Source organism: Cervus canadensis, chromosome Y (assembly GCF_019320065.1).
Source record: "Cervus canadensis isolate Bull #8, Minnesota chromosome Y, ASM1932006v1, whole genome shotgun sequence".
Lineage (NCBI taxonomy): Eukaryota > Metazoa > Chordata > Mammalia > Artiodactyla > Cervidae > Cervus > Cervus canadensis.
Genome location: NC_057420.1, coordinates 914,680 through 931,778, shown reverse-complemented (window position 1 = coordinate 931,778; position 17,099 = coordinate 914,680). Strand labels below are relative to the sequence as shown.

General features: G+C 45.8%; 1 protein-coding gene and 1 pseudogene across 1 annotated transcript; both read left to right on the top strand.

Annotated features, from left to right (window-relative positions):
• The first annotated feature begins 925 nt into the window (after positions 1 to 925).
• On the top strand, positions 926 to 2,850 carry LOC122436439 (annotated as a pseudogene).
• A 12,388-nt stretch (positions 2,851 to 15,238) lies between these two features.
• LOC122436441 (chromodomain Y-like protein) lies at positions 15,239 to 16,873 on the top strand. The gene is given in 1 exon segment (XM_043460232.1): positions 15,239 to 16,873. A coding segment is annotated over 1 exon segment (1,635 nt).
• Positions 16,874 to 17,099: the final 226 nt, after the last annotated feature.

Genomic DNA, 17,099 nt, shown 5'->3' with positions numbered 1-17,099 from the left:
AGAAAGAAGAATGGAACTGGGGGAATCAACCTGCCTGACTTCAGTCTCTACTACAAAGCCACAGTCATCAAGAGAGTGTGGTACTGGCACAAACACAGAAATATAGATCAATGGAACAAAATAGAAAGCCCAGAGATATATCCACACACCTATGGACACCTTATCTTTGACAAAGGAGGAAATAATATACAATGGAGAAAAGTCAACCTCTTTAACAAGTGGTGCTGGGAAAATTGGTTAACCACTTATAAAAGAATGAAACTAGAACACTTTCTAACACCATACACAAAGAGATAAACTCAAAACAGATTAAAGAGCTAAATGTAAGACTAGAAACTATAAACCTCTTAGAGGAAAACATAGGCAAAGCACTCTCCGTCATAACCACAGCAGGATCCTCTATGACCTACCTCCCAGAATATTGGAAATGAAAGCAAAAATAAACAAATGACACATAATTAAAGCTAAAAGCTTTTGCACAACAAAGGACACTATAAGCAAGGTGAAAGAAAGACTTCAGAATGGGAGAAAATAATAGCAAATGACTCAACAAAGAACTAATCTTAAAAATATACTAGGAACGCCTCCACCTCAATTTGAGAAACATAAAAGACCCAATCAAAAAGTGAGCCAAAGGACTAAACAGACATTTGTCCAAAGAAGACATACAGATGGCTAACAAACACATGAAAAGATATTCAACCTGACTCATTATCAGAGAAATGCAAATCAAAACCATGCCAGTCAGAATGGCTGCTATCCAAAAGTCTACATCAATAAATGCTGGGGAATGGACTTACTGAGCTCATAATCATAAGGGTGTGGTCCCCTACATATAGGGGTGTACAGGGATTCTGGAGCAGACGACTGGGAGTCTTCAAAATGAGCAGGGTTGCCTCACTGGCCCTGCCCAGAGCGGGAAGCCATGGTCTCCGTGGATATGTATGAGGTTGAAAGGATCATTGACAAGAGGCAAAACAAGAAAAGGAAGACAAAGTATTTGGTTCGGTGGAAAGGCTACGACAGGGAGGATGCCACCTAGGGGCCAGAGTAGCACCTGGTGAGCTGCAAGGAGTGCATCTAAGACTTCAACCAGCACCACACCAGGAAGCAGAAGGAGGCAACCTCACTAGAGCCAAGTGGACCGCCCCAAACAACGGCCAGAATCAGGTCTCCAGATCCACCACCAGCAGCTTCTCCAAGGCCGCCCCCAAGGCCCTAGTGGTGGGCAAGGATCATGAGGCCAAGAGCACACCACTGTTTACCGCCAGCCAGAAGTTCCAGAAGAGCCCCACGCAGGGCCAGGCCACCTACAAGAACATGGACTTGGCCTGGTTGGGCAACAGGATTCTCGTGCCCAAGAGTCCCATAAAGAGTGGGACTGTGCTGGACAGCTTTCAGGACGAGAGCCCCGAGAATCCAGGCCCCATGGAGCAGGGGCCGGAAGACACAGCGGCCCCAGAGGCGGTGGCTGAGAAGCAGACCGGGGCCCTACTGAGCCCGGGGGCGAAACCGCTGATGATGGGGAGCCGGCCCTGGATACACCCATTGTTGCCATGGGCGGCGGGCCCCGTGAAGGCCGCCATGGCCACGGGGCTGGCCGTGAAAGGGAATGGCACGTCCCATTTGGTGGACGCACTGCCGGCCATTTGCACGAGCCCCCTGCAGACGTCAGTCATGGGCGTGAAAGCTGGGAAGAAGTTCATGAAGGACAGGTGAGACCAGCCCTTTAACAAGCAGCTGCGCTTCAGTGTGCGGCAGAGAGAGAGCACCTACAGGTACCGGGACATTGTGGTCCAGAAGCAGGACAGCTTCACCCACATCTTGCTGTCCACCAAGTCATCCCAGAACAACTCGCTGAACCCGAAAGTGATGAAGGAGCTGCAGAGCGCGCTGAGCATGGCCAACGCCGACGACAGCAAGCTGGTGTTGCTCAGCGCCATGGGCAGTGTCTTCTGCTGCGGCCTGGACTTCCTCTACTTCATCCGGCGCCTGCCAGATGACCGCAAGAGGGAGAGCGCCAGAATGGCCGAGGCCATCAGAAACTTCGTGAACACCTTCATCCAGTTCAAGAAGCCTATTGTCGTAGCTGTGAATGGCCCGGCCATTGGGCTAGGAGCATCCATCCTGCCTCTCTGTGATGTGGTCTGGGCCAACGAAAAGGCATGGTTCCAGACGCCCTATACCACCTTTGGACAGAGTCCAGACGGCTGTTGCACCGTCATGTTCCCCAAGATTATGGGAGGAGCATCTGCCAACGAAATGCTGTTCAGAGGGCGGAAGCTAACAGCACAGGAGGCATGTGGCAAAGGGCTGGTCTCCCAGGTGTTCTGGCCTGGGACCTTCACCCAGGAAGTCATGGTTCAAATCAAGGAGCTCGTCTCTTGCAACCGCATCGTGCTGGAGGAATCCAAGGCCCTTGTGCGCTGCAACATGAGGATGGAGCTAGAGCGGGCCAACGAGCGGGAGTGTGAGGTGCTCAAGAAGACATGGGACTTTTGAACTCTGTGGGAGAATTTGAGGGCGGGATATTTCAAAAGAGCAGCATGTATACTATCTATGGTGAAACAGATCACCAGCCCAGGTGGGATGCATGGGACAAGTGCTAGGGCCAGATGCACTGGGAAGACCCAGAGGAATCTGGAGGAAAGGGAGGTGGGAGGGGGGATCGGGATGGGGAATACGTGTAAATCTATGGCTGATTCACATCAATGTATGACAAAACCCACTGAAATAATGTGAAGTAATTAGCCTCCAACTAATAATAATAATAAAAAAAAGATATGGGGCTCCGTGCAGGGCATGGACTCCACGCTCAAGTACAGGAAGTGCAAGGTGGAAGATTTCTGACTATCTGGCCACCGATCTCACCACGGCGCACAGTGCCGGACCTCACGGCCAGGGCCAGGCTCCTACCGAGCTCCCTCTGGGAAGCAGGACTTGAGACAGACAAGCTATTTATCGCCAAGGAGTTCTGAGGTACTGTAGCTTTAAAATAAATAACTACATAACTCCTTTGGTGAAACGTCATTGTTTTATACTTAATACACACGAGTATAAAAGTATAATGGTGAGCTCTGGCTTGCTCCTTGAGGCTCTCATTCTTGTCCTCTTCGGCTAGGAATGTGTATGTATAAAGATATTTTCTAGGTTTAGGTGTCAGAAAAGTCTGAATCAATGCGTGTTTATCTTTTTTTTTTTCTTCTAAAAGAAAAGAAAGGGGTGATAGCAGGCCTCGCCATCCCTGCTGCAAATCAAAATATAGAAAGATCTGAGATGTGCCTTACCTCTAAAAGGTCCAAAGCCTCAGAGATAGAAAATTCTAAATCAAATGGAAGACTTATCTTTTAGGATGAGTACTTCTGGGTAAACACCCACTGATGGACATACCCCAAAAGTAAAATATGCCTCGGATTCATGCTGAAATATCAATTGATTGTTCCCTGTTGTTCAAAGTCTGATTCTTACCCAGTTAACAGGAAGAAACCACTCTCGCTAACAGAAAGCATCTTTTGCAGTATTAGTGAATCACTGACTAGCTTCAGTATGGTAGCTTAAGTTATAAGTTAAACTTAGCAGGTTTATATTAGGTTTTCTGACCCTTTTGAAAAATAACTACATGAGTGCTTCTTGTGGCTAGGTGAGCTCTACTACTTTATATAGAGTTTTGGTTTTCTCTTTGCAGATGTGATTGATGGATTACACCAAAAATGAAAAGCATTTGCATGCTTATAAACTGTACATTTTAGGTTCACTTCGAATGTACTTTATTGCACAAGTTAAAATTCTTTTGGCACACTATTCAATGCAGAAACTCCTTTTAAAGAGAACTACCTTATTATATCGACATTTCATGTTCTCAGTCTCTGCTTTCACATCTACACGCCATACCAAGGAGAGGATGCTATGCGAGAGTGCCTTGTGGACATAGATGTCTGCATTCCTGCCGGTGCTGGGGACGTTTCCAGAAGCCTGTCTCCTGGCAGGCTTCTGAGCTTGCAAGCATATGGAATGGATGAAGAGTGAAATAAAATCAAAACCTTATTTCAGTACAGTTTTGAAGTTTCTACTTGGAACCGACCACCTCCCGGCCTTGTGGAGAGCTTACAGAGTGTAAATCTGCCTTTACTTGGATGGGTTGGTGCAGTAGTTTTGCATCCATATGACCTACTTTTTGCGTTCTGGAGTTTGAACTATATATAAACTGTACAACCAATCAAGATTCTATAGAATACACATTCACCTGTGAAAACTAGTTAAATAAATTGAATATTTCTTCACACACACACACACACACACACACACACACACACACAAGACCAAATGACTAAGGTGACTGGGAAGCTAAAAGACTCTAGCACAATTCAGAAACAACCGGCTCCTCATGCAGTAGGACAAGATGAAGACGTCTTATCAACTGAGATCGACAAGAAGTGTCAAGGTGAGTGAACCCACCCAAGCTCAACCTGCCCATTGACAGGAAACCTAAGACACCATCCCCTTTCCTTGTCTTGCACATGCCACCTCTTGGTCACACTCCTTCTACTGAAGCCATCAGTCCCAACCAGCAATACCCTCTTCCCCAAGTTAATGCCATTCTTTGCTCCTTCTCTTGTTTTCTCCAGGTCGGCAGGGTACCTGTGAGGGCAAATAAGCACATTCAACCAAAGCTGAGCAAGAAGGCTTTTCAAATAGCTGCCACCTCAGAGAATCCTAACAATATCAGAGGTTCAAATCTCTGGAGCCAGTGTTCCAAGGTGAATGAAGAGCTGAATCAGAACCAACTGGAAGAGGCCCAAGAGATCATGGAGACCCCTGCCATTCCTGCTGGACAAGTGCATAGCCAGTGACCTCAGAACATGGCTAGAGACCTCAGAATTCTTCCAGGGTCTCACTGCTTAAAAGTGGCCAACAGTACAGTCATTGAGTCTTCTACCAATAGCACCCACTAACATTAATAATGACATTTAAATAAAATCAACCTGGTGTGAAATTATGTGTGTCTCTGAGCTCTCTGAGCTTTCTGTGTGGGGCAGAAAGGGCAGAGAAAGGAAAAGTATGTGCAGAGGGAGGGGCCTGGTTCCTGTGCATTTGGAGATGGGAAGAGAAGGTCCAGTTAGCTTGAAAGCATGGGGCTGACCTGTGCTCAGACTGAGCCCCAGTGATACCCTTCCCATGGGGGAAGAGGAGGAGGATGTGGTGTTTCTGTATGTGAGTGCAAGGCTGGGAATTTAGCTGGGGAGCTGTGTCAAGGACGGTTGGGCGGGAGGGGGTGGGCATGGTATGCAATGCTGTTAGCGAAAAAGCACCAAAGTATTTGGCCCTAGACAATCTCTAACTCCTGACACTGAGACAAAAAGGAAAGCAAAAAAGCCTTTAAAACTTTTATTGTATTTCTTCTATTTGTATAAAGTAGTAAATTTTATTGTGTGATATCTAATTCATGACCCAGCTTAAAACATGAAGCTAGATTTTGCACTGCGTTTGTCTAAATATGTGTTGGTATGTCTTTGTCTCTGCATAATATTGTTTAGGTTAATTTGTAAATGAGCTCTATTTATTTGCTTGAAAGAAGAATAAGCGCTTACAAATCAAATAATTCTAAATGAAACAATAAATTCCAGGTTCAGGTGAACTGAGATATATTCAGTATTAAATACCTGATAAGAATGTTTGTTTGGTCACCTATCTGATATAGACATGTCTTAGAGTAATTAACATCAAGTAAAACATTTTTTGTACCTAGGTTTCATATAAGTTAAATATTATATCTGTTACCACTTTGTCAACAGGGCAATTACCTCGAGTGAAAAAATTTTCTAAAAATTGGAAAAGAGATATGAGTTTTTATATAAACTCTAACAAATCATTTTTCTTTAGGAATACCCGTCTACAATTGTCTCTCCAGATTGACATAAGTCAGATTTCTAAGGGATGTGCTAAACTAAGTATTAAAAGTCTGTTAAATAATTAGGTCATTTCCAAATATATTAAATGTTTAAAACATTTCCTACTAATAACTGATTTCCTTTTACAGAACAACTAAAGAGATGTGGGACTACAAGTAAATACTGCTTGATGCCATCCTAAAATGTTACAAAACAAATAAATATAACAAAGAAAAAACAAGGGATTTAAACATTATCACTGGTATTTATGCTCCCCAGTCTCTGAAATGCTCATATAAATGTTAGCTCTTTATTGCGAAAGGAAAGCAAAAAGTGTATTTTCAGTAAATTTAACAAAGGTATCAAGAATATTAAAAAAGAGTTTGGCATGATCAGGATTTTCTAAAATTGGATTAAAACTAGTTAGATAAATGGATTTGGTTAGGAAGGACATGGCCAAAACAAAAACCAGGGTAGAGCCCATTTGGTCCAAAGGGGGCGGAGCTCACGTTCACTAGAACTTGACCGTTGGTATTTATGTGCATTGTGATATATCAACAAGCTAAAGGATACACCCATCAACATTAACTAAAGCGTTCGAAACGCTTTTAATTGATCCTTATGATAAAACGTCTTAAAACATACTCTTTTAAAATTCTTTGGACCGCTAGCTAAGTTTGGGATGCTCCAGAGGGCCCCTGAAGCCTCCCAAAAGGCTATTATACTATCTGAGTTCATTTGACATGTTAAATGGCATGGGAATGATTGTTGGAAGGGTGCTAAATCTTCTCAGTTTGTACTGTACGGTGGCTGTTACTTATATAGATATCCTAAAAATTATGGAAAATTCATGAAAATTGATATGTCCTGGTAACATGCTGTCAGTTACAGTTTTAATTATCATGTTCAAGTGCTACAGGTCACAACAATGACCAGGCTACTTTGTCAATTACCCTGTATGGTTTGACTCTCATACCTTTAGAAAAATACCTCTAGTTCAAGATTTATAAGAAAAAAAAGCAAAAAACTTATCTAAGATTAACTAAATAAAATGCTCTTTGTTTGCTCTCGGCTACATTGGGAACAGACTGAAATTTAGTCTGCTCTCTTTGTGAAGCGAAAAAAGTTTTCTTAGAATAAATCTATCAATAACAGATTATACATTTCTTTGCCTTTAAGTGGTTTATATTTGTTTTAACTTTGTTATTTAGTAAAATCAATAAGTGTTCTTTAAGATTATCGTACATGTCAAAGCTCATTCTTCTTCTATCCAAAATAACCCCCCACTGTTAGACTTGTGTTACCCTAATGTCTTAAACCTGACAATGCCCCTGCATACACTTCTAAATCTTTTCAAGTCTTTTGCACATGGTTCCATATAAAACATAGACAGGTATATTTAATTCATTGTATGGATGATATCCAAATAGCACATCCCGATCAGGCATAGCTACAATCAGTGCTGCATGATCTAACAGAGGCATTACAATATAGAGGCCTACAAATTGCCCCCAAATAAACCCCCCAGTTACTTATCTAGGGCAAGGTCTATACTCTAAAATGGCGACTCATGTTCCCTTACTATTTAAAAAAAAAGTTCATGTGGTGACATTAAGTGATTATCAAAATTTGCTAGGAGATATTAACTGGATTAGGCCTTAGGTAAAATTCATTACTGCTGAATTAAAGCCCTTGTTTAATGTCTTACAAGGTACCTCTGACCCAGCTTCCGAAAAGAGCCTGACCCCGGAAGCTCGAAAAGCCCTTGATAAAGTAACAGCTGCTGTGTCTATAGTCATGTAAATAGGATTGATACAAGTAAAGTGTGGCAGCTTTTGTGCTTGCCTACTCCTACAGCTCCGACTGGTGTATGAATGCAATCAGGACCCCTAGAATGGACACATCTTCCAGCTACAGACAAAAAGATAGTGGCTGATGACCCAGCTTTAATAGCAACACTAATTACAAAACGCAGAAGAAGGAGGATACATTCGTTTGGTGACAATCCTCCTGAGATTATAATTTCATACAATAAAATAACAATTAAATGCTTTCCTGCAGTTTAACGAAGACTGGCAAATTGCCTTAGGACATTATGTAGGGCAAGTTTCCTTGCCCCACAGCATTTGCCCTCTCACTCTTCATTTAATTTCATGGCTGATGACCCAGTCATTTTCCAAAAAAAAAAAGAGATGTCAAGCCTCTCCTATACCAAAGGCTGTCAATAATTTTACAGATGAGTCTTCCAATGGAAAAGCTTCCATAGTTACAAAAACTCAAACTAAAAGTGTTATATGCCCAAGAAACCTCAGCCCCAAAGCCTCAACTGACTGCCGTCGTAGTGGCCTCTGTTATGTTCCCCAAAGAAGAGTTTATCATCTACTCTGACTCACAGTATGTTATCAGACTATTTTCTCATATTGAGACAGCTGTGCTGCCTAAAAATAAAACCACCATCTTTCACTTACTGTCTAAGTTGCGACAAGCAATATAGATTCAAAATAAAACCTTTGATATCGGGCATATTCGAGCTCACTTGAGTCTACAGGGGCCCTTACGTCGTGTAAAGGATTTAGCTGATGCTCTTACTAAATCAATTGCAACTGCCACTGTTACCGATGATCGAGCCTCACATGCCCTTCATCATCAAAACACAACTGCTTTCAAATATCAGTTTCACATTCCCCGAGAGTCAGCTCGAGAAATTGTTCACTCCTGTACACACTGCCCTACTTTTCTACCTACCTTAGCATTCAGAGTAAATTCCCCAGGACTATTGCCAAATATGCTCTGGAAGGTAGATGTAACCCATGTTCCAGGCTTTGGTCACCTTTGCAGGCGATCCTTTGTTCATGTAACCACGGACACTTTCTCGCATGTGATTATAACTACAGCCAGGACGGCTGAAGTCTTTCAAGATATAACTATACACGTAGAGTTCCCCTCACCAGGTGTTAGAGCATGCCGTCTTTGTACTACATAATCTTAATGCTGATTTGTTGGGTCACACTGCCATGTTTTGGCATTGGACCCCACAACACAAGGTCATGAAACCTTTAGTCAGGTGGAAGGATCTCCTCTGAGGACAATGGAAGGGGCCTGACCCACTGATAACCAGCGGCCGATGGTATGCTTGTATGCATCCTCAAGATGCAGAGTCAACCATTTCGATTTCTGACAGGCTGATCCGGCGTGTCTCAATTCCCCGAAGACACGATGCCTCTGCTTTCTCGGCCAAAAAGGAAAAAGGGGGCCTCCCCCTCCTCCAGCATGGAAACTCCAAAGAAATCAAGCACAGACAGCACCAGAGGCTCCAGATTTTGTCCAAGCTCCAAAGACGTATCCCAAATGTAATGAGACTGTCCCGTCAGATGATATATGGAAAACCATTGCTGAACAATTAGGCTATCCTATATGGAAATCATGTACTTATGATTCTCACTTCAGTTATACAATACTAGGAAACATTAATTATCTTATACAAGATGGGAGGAACCCAAACCCAGGGTATCACCCTAAAGAATCTAATAACAATACTACAAAATACGCTAATTGGTCAAACAAGACTGTTCCCTGGCCAGTGCCTGCCAACAGATGGCATCACAATCAGTTTGTCCCTGCCATGTTATCTTTTCCTTTAAACAACCAGACACATTGGCAGCCTGAACTATGGTAAGCACTTGCCGCCACCTCCGAGATCACAGTAATTAGACCTAAAATTGCTAGTGCCTTTTCTGCATTAGCTTGTTTGCCCTCTCCCTGTTTTCCTTTTCACTAATAATTCTAATGATGCACACATATTTGCTGATTATACTGGAGGTCCAACCATAGTCACTTGTAAAGAATGTATGCTATCCTCTTGCCTCAGCCCCCAATTTAAGGTTGGCTTGTTTGTGGTTTTGCAACACCCTCCATATCTTATGGTTGCTGGTAATGTTACTATTCCTTGGTGTGACAATTCTGGTTCAGCTGTGCTTCAACAATGACAAGATCTTAGGAGGGCTAAGCGTTTAGTAGATGTACTTACCTTGGCAACCTCTGCCTTGATAGCCGCAAATGCCTCCATTACAGTGGCAGCAGTAGCTCTAACCCAACAAGTGCATACAGCTCAATTTGTTAATAACATCTCCAGAAATGTGTCACTGACTTTAGCATCTCAGGAAATCATAGATAGTAAACTAGAGATGGAAGTAGATACTTTGGAAGAAGCTGTAATGCACATAGGAACTGAATTGCAAGCATTAATAGTAAAATTAGCTCTGTCTTGCCACGCTGATTGTCCATGGATCTGTATCACTCCCTTGCAAGTTAATGAAACAGACTATAATTGGGAATGGATTAAAAGTCATATCACAGGAATTTGGAATAGCTCCAGCATAAGCTTAGATTTAGAAAACGAATGTAAACAAATCCAAGCCCTAGAGCATTCCAGACTAGACTTCACCAGCTGCCGGAACAGCAACTAATCATTTCAATATCCTCTCAAGCTTGGTGACAGGCAAACCTTTGTCTCCAGCCCAATAAGCTGTGTTGATATGGATGCCATGGCCTTACTAGTAATACTTTTTCTTCCTTGTTTCGTTCAAAGTCTACTGCACAGCATTCAAAGTGTTGCGACTGAACTTCATCTTGCTGTCCTAGGAAATAAACGGGGAGATGTCGGGAGCCGGCGAGAGAAACGCGGCCCGTGACACGGTCTGGGTTCAAGCAGCTGGCACACAAAGTTGTGGGGACCTCCAGGACCACTCCACACGCAAATCATCCCGACCTCTGGGGGTTTCTCGGGATTGCCCCACAATCCACTCCCAGGCCTTCGGCCTTTCATCATCTGATGCTTGGCGTTCTTTGAGGTTCCCAAAAAACTAGTCTGACTCTTACCTACAATCCCTCTTCGAAACCTTTGCATGGCAGCAACACAGTCCATGGGGGCACACGGGTTCTAATGAACAGGTCTATCTACCCCATAAGCAAAAGTCGATAGAGTCCATTACGAGATTGGGAAGATTGCTTAGGGTGTGATCAGGAGGGGATTCATGAGAACTTTGACCTTTAGCATTACATACCAGAGCTAAGTCAGCCCGGGGATCAGCTTCCCAAGATAATGTTTGTAGATGGCTTTTCACAGGTGACTAGCTGCTGCCCTTGAACTGTTGAAAAATTATGTGTAGGTATGGACTGACCTGGAAAGTTATTTCTGATGTCACCCAGGTTTATGCACCTGGTACAATCTTATCATTGCCCCTTCCTTAAAGGTCTTTAAAGGATTATTGATTTTAGGGGACATAAGCACTGATGTAAAAGAATAAAATAGTCTGGATTCTGCACTCAACCAAGACTCGACTCAGTTCTCTATACTTCGCAGACACTGCTTATCCTAAAGGAACACCTGGACTTCACCAGGGCTGAGTCCCCGAAGCTGATAAGAAAGGAAATACAGAAAACAAAGCATAGATATGCAATGGTAGAGAGCAAGATGAACATTTATATATATTAAAGATTCACCCTAAGGGGAAAATAAGTGTAGGAAAGGCAAAGAAAAGAATCGATATAGAAAAAATGCACTGGTTTTAAGAAATAAATGTATAATAAGCGTGGGAAATGGAAGAAGACAATAAAAAGTAGAAAATAAAACTCTACAGAGCAGCCAAAGACCAACTTAGACACAAAGTTCTAAAACAAAAATAAAGTGAAATAAACGTCATTAAATTGGCACAGTGAACAAAGGAAACGGAGTGTTTATCTACAAGTATAAAACTAAGTAAAGCACTAACCGGAAAACAAAACTAGACCTAGGTTCTAGGTGGGCAATAAGGCAGTTAAAATAAATCTAGCAAATATGTTGAGAGGAAAGAAATGAACAGATATACAGTCTTAAACAGTGGGAGATAAAATCATTTATACAGGTAAAGTTTAACTACAAAGGGGCGGGAAATACAGTACGAAAAACAAACAAAGGAGTAAATGTAGATAACAAAATTAGGAGGATTAAAAATTGTCAAGTTAAATTTAGAAGAAGACTGAGGAAAATAAAAGAAAAAAAGTTCTACAGAACTGCAAAAGCTGAATGTACAAGAAACGTTGTATAGCAGGAGTAAAGAAGATGTCACACACACACATACACAGAAAAAGTGCTCCAAAGCTTCATTGATTCCGTAGTGAAATTAACAATGACAACTACTGCAGTTGTGGTGAGGGCGGGAAGAAAGAAAACAAATAAATCCAAAAGAATCTACAGAGCAAATCAAAAGAGAGGAAGAACATACGTTTATCTTGAGTCACTGCTGTCAGAGTCCTTTCCTTCACTTGTATTCAAAGGCCACCTCACCTCCCTCGGATACCCGTCATCGGTGTGCTGATCTCTGGACCTGGTGTGGGGGCACCTTACATTCTAATCTGGTCCCACTCCTATGTGTTCTTGCCTGCAAAGTCCACAGCCATCAGAAGTAGTGGGTTTTCTTTCGTTGTGGTTGTTGTTGGTTGATTGGTTGGTTTGCAGGAGGGATCTCTCAATGACTTGTTTATCTATTGCTTAGACACAGAGTCTTCCTAGGTGATCGTGTGGGTTTAATCTGCAGTTTGTACACCTGGTAGGGAGGTTCTGGGCCTTCTTCCTTAGCTACACTGCTGCTGAGTTTCATGGGGGTTTCACGTCCATTTCTGCATGTGGTTTGTCCACTGGGGTTTGCTCCTGAGGTTGCCTTGGAGTCCTTGGGTTTGCCCCTTTGAGGGCCAGGTGTGGAGGTGGTGCAGCAGATTGGGTCACAGAGGTTCTGGCAAGTGCCGTGTGCTCAGGGCTTTGGCAATAAGGACAGCGGCTAATATAGTGCTCTAGAAGGGCATGGCAATCCGTATTGGCCAGTACGCTCCAGGATTCTTGCATGGAGAATCCCCTCCCTGATAGAGAATCCTGCCACAGTCTCCAGGGTAGAAAGGAATCTGACAATCCTGAAGCGAAACTGAGAGCAAAGACGGACGAGTACTTGGGCCGTGGCAGCTCTGCCCGAGTGAGTGTTGAGCATGAAGGCGGCACAGTTGCTTGGCTAGCGGGGACCCTGGCAGTGCCAAGTGTACAGGGACTTGGACTGCCTCCACTGCAGGAATTAAGGCCCTGTCCGAATTTTTCTTTGAGCCTATTGTAGCTGGCAATCTGAAGGCCTCTTTGGCTAGTCTTTCTCCGTAGACCCATGCATTCAGGCCCTTCGAGGGCTTTCCTGTCTGGGGTCCTTCCCTGTTGTTCAGCGTGTCAGGCACATAGCGGGACCCCCCAGGCTGGGGTCCTACTCTGTCATTTGGAGCATCAGGTACTTAAAGGCGCTCCCTGGGTGGGGTCTTACTCTGTAATTCAGTGATTCAAGTGCTTGATGGGGCCAACCTCTCTTTTATTCAGCTGTGATGCAGGCGTGTGGGGAGACAGAGGCTGTCCCGATGGCTCCACCCCCTATACATGACTCAGCAGTGTCACCTTCCTCCCATGGCCGCCTGGCTTACCTGCACAGGCTTTTCCCACATGATCTCCTCATTTGAGCATCCCATCAATTTGTCCCTAACCAGTAGGCAGCAGACCACGGCCAGGGATTTCTCCACAATCTCTAGGAACCATCTGCTTCCTGCTGCACCTTCTACAGGACCTGTGTCCCTCTCTGGGGTGTGAATGACAGTGGAAAGGACTGTCTCATTCTCATCCCTTCTAGGCTGCCACAGATGTGCTGTTTCACTCTCAGCCTTAAGTGTTTCCCCTCTGATGCAGACAGTTGCTCCCATGTGGAGATCGGACACCTACTTCAGGTCTCCCACCCCCTGAGGGCAGGCCCAATCCTAATAACATGCATGTCTCCTCCCCCCACCCCCTAATTATTGCATCCTTCTGATTGTTTGTGGTTCCATCTATTAATTTCCTCTGTTCAGGCAGTCCTGTCTGCTCTCAGCTGAGGTTCTACAAGCACTTGTGTCTGAAGGTGTATTCCTGATGGATCCCTGGAGAGAGATGTACTACCTGTACCCCTCCCCCTCCACCATCTTGTGCTTCTCAACTTTTTGACTATTAGAAATAAGACTGCTCTGAACATTGGGGCTTGTCCTAGGTGACTAAGCAGCCAGTGCACACCAGGAAGACAGCACCTCATGGAAACCACAGGGAATCCCACTATGTCAACAAAGACTGCCCCCCAGGGGTACATCTAAGGCTGGCTGACGCTGCTAGCCCATTAGGAACAAAGAGACTGTGCTGAAGCACACAACTCATTCCCCTATCCTCCAGCGCCAACAACCTCAATGAGAGACCTTGGGAACTAGATGGGTAGGCATGATTCCACAGGGTTTCCTCCAAGAGGCTGGAAGCTTGTGGCAGCTATTCATGGAAATGAATTCCACCATGGTCTCAACTGTGAGGAGACACCCAAAGGAGCTTCTGCCAGGAAAACAGGATGAGAAGAAATTTGTGAGGGCGCATGTTGAGAAGCCCTGTGCACATGAGGCTCACACACCACTGGGCAAGCTGCACCCCTTCCTTCCTGGGAATACTAATCAGTCGCAGCTGGTCATTTCCTTCTTGGGGTCATCCAGAACAACCCAAAGCATGCATTTGTCTGCCTCATCCACATCACCATGTTAAAACTGAAGCCTGGGTATTACATCTGGGGAGGTGACAATTAGTCCTCGAATTGAAACAAGACAGTGCCAAGTAGCGCCAGAGCAAGTGTATGTATTCAGTGCATTCTCACAGTTGAGGACGGGGCTTTTAGACTGGAGACTAGAAAACTGAGGAGAGCTAGATGAAGCCTGAGAAAAGGAGGTGGGATGGAAAAGGTTTCTCATAAGTGGCCCAGAATTGAATGGCCTTCAAGGTGCATTTCCTCCTACCAGTTGTAGGAGGAAAGGGAAATTATTCTCAGTTCCACAGCCTAATTATCATGGATGGATTTGAGGCAAGGAAACAAAAAGTAGATAATAATGTAACGTGAGACAGACTCGAAGGAAAGGCTGAAACCTGGCTGTGGGGCAAGTTTGGAGGAGACACACTCTCCCTGACATGTGGCCCATCTGTGTTGGTGTAGAGAGATGAGGATGGCAGGTGAGTTTGGTGGGCTCTTTTGCATGATGAAAAATGCCTCATTTCTGCCAGCAATTCAACTGAGCTGCTCCGCATCCACCATCAGAAGTTTCAGGATGAGGCTTTGTGATGCTAAGGCTGGGGGAAGGCTGCCATTGGCTGGGGAATGGACTTACTGACCTCATAATCATAAGGGTGTGGTCCCCTACATATAGGAGTGTTCAGGGGCTCTGGAGCAGGCCACTGGGCGTCTTCAAAATGACCAGGGTTGCCTCACTGGCCCTGCCCAGAGGGGGCAGCCATGGCCTCCGAGGAGCTGTATGAGGTTGAAAGGATCATTGACAAGAGGCAAAACAAGAAAGGGAAGACGGACTGTGTGGTTCAGTGAAAAGGCTACGGCAGGGAGGATGCCACATGGGAGCCAGAGCAGCACCTGGTGAACTGCAAGGAGTGCATCCACGACTTTAACCGGCACCACACCGGGAAGCAGAAGGAGGACACCCTCACTAGAGCCAAGCGAACCTCCCCAAACAGGGGCCAGAAGCAGATCTCCAGATCCACCAAGAGCAGCTTCTCCAAGGCCGCCCCCAAGGCCCTAGTGGTGGGCAAGGAGCACGAGGCCAAGAGCAGCCCGCTGTTTACTGCCAGCCAGAAGTTCCAGGAGAGCTCCGCACGGGGCCTGGCCACCTAAAAGAACATGGACCTGGCCCGGTTGGGCAACAGGATTCTCGTGCCCAAGAGCCCCATAAAGAGTGGGACTGTGCTGGACAGCTTTCAGGACGAGAGCCCCGAGAATCCGGACCCCATGGAGCAGGGGCCAGAAGACACAGCGGCCCCAGAGGCAGCGGCCGAGAAGCGGACCGGGGCCCTACTGAGCCCGGGGGCGGAGCCGGTGATGATGGGGAGCCGGCCCTGGATACACCCATTGTTGCCACGGGCGGCGGGCCCCGTGAAGGCTGCCATGGCCACGGGGCTGGCCGTGAAAGGGAATGGCACGTCCCATTTGGTGGACGCACTGCCGGCCAATTGCACGAGCCCCCTGCAGACGTCAGTCATGGGCGTGAAAGCTGGAAAGAAGAAGTTCATGAAGGACAGGCGAGACCAGCCCTTTAAGAAGCAGCTGCGCTTCAGTGTGCGGCAGAGGGAGAGCGCCTACAGGTACCGGGACATTGTGGTCCGGAAGCAGGACGGCTTCACCCACATCCTGCTGTCCACCAAGTCATCCCAGAACAACTCGCTGAACCCGGAGGTGATGAAGGAGCTGCAGAGCGCGCTGAGCATGGCCAACGCCGACGACAGCAAGCTGGTGTTGCTCAGCGCCGTGGGCAGTGTCTTCTGCTGCGGCCTGGACTTCCTCTACTTCATCCGGCGCCTGCCAGATGACCGCAAGAGGGAGAGCGCCAGAATGGCCGAGGCCATCAGAAACTTCGTGAACACCTTCATCCAGTTCAAGAAGCCTATTGTCGTAGCTGTGAATGGCCCGGCCATTGGGCTAGGAGCATCCATCCTGCCTCTCTGTGATGTGGTCTGGGCCAACGAAAAGGCATGGTTCCAGACGCCCTATACCACCTTCGGACAGAGTCCAGACGGCTGTTCCACTGTCATGTTCCCCAAGATTATGGGAGGAGCATCTGCCAACGAAATGCTGTTCAGAGGGCGGAAGCTAACAGCACAGGAGGCGTGCGGCAAAGGGCTGGTCTCCCAGGTGTTCTGGCCTGGGACCTTCACCCAGGAAGTCATGGTTCGCATCAAGGAGCTCGCCTCTTGCAACCGCGTCGTGCTGGAGGAATCCAAGGCCCTTGTGCGTGGCAACATGAGGCTGGAGCTGGAGCGGGCCAACGAGCGGGAGTGTGAGGTGCTCAAGAAGATATGGGGCTCCGCGCAGGGCATGGACTCCATGCTCAAGTACCTGAAGAGCAAGAGCGACGATTTCTGACTGTCCGGCCGCCCGACCTCACCACCGGTGCTGGACCTCACGGCCTGGGCCAGGCTCCTACCGAGCTCCCTCTGGGAAGCAGGACTTGAGACAGACAAGCTATTTATTGCCAAGGTGTTCTGAGGTACTGTAGCTTTAAAATAAATAACTACATAACTCCTTTGGTGAAACGTCATTGTTTTACACTTAATACACACGAGTATAAAAGTATAATGGTGAGCTCTGG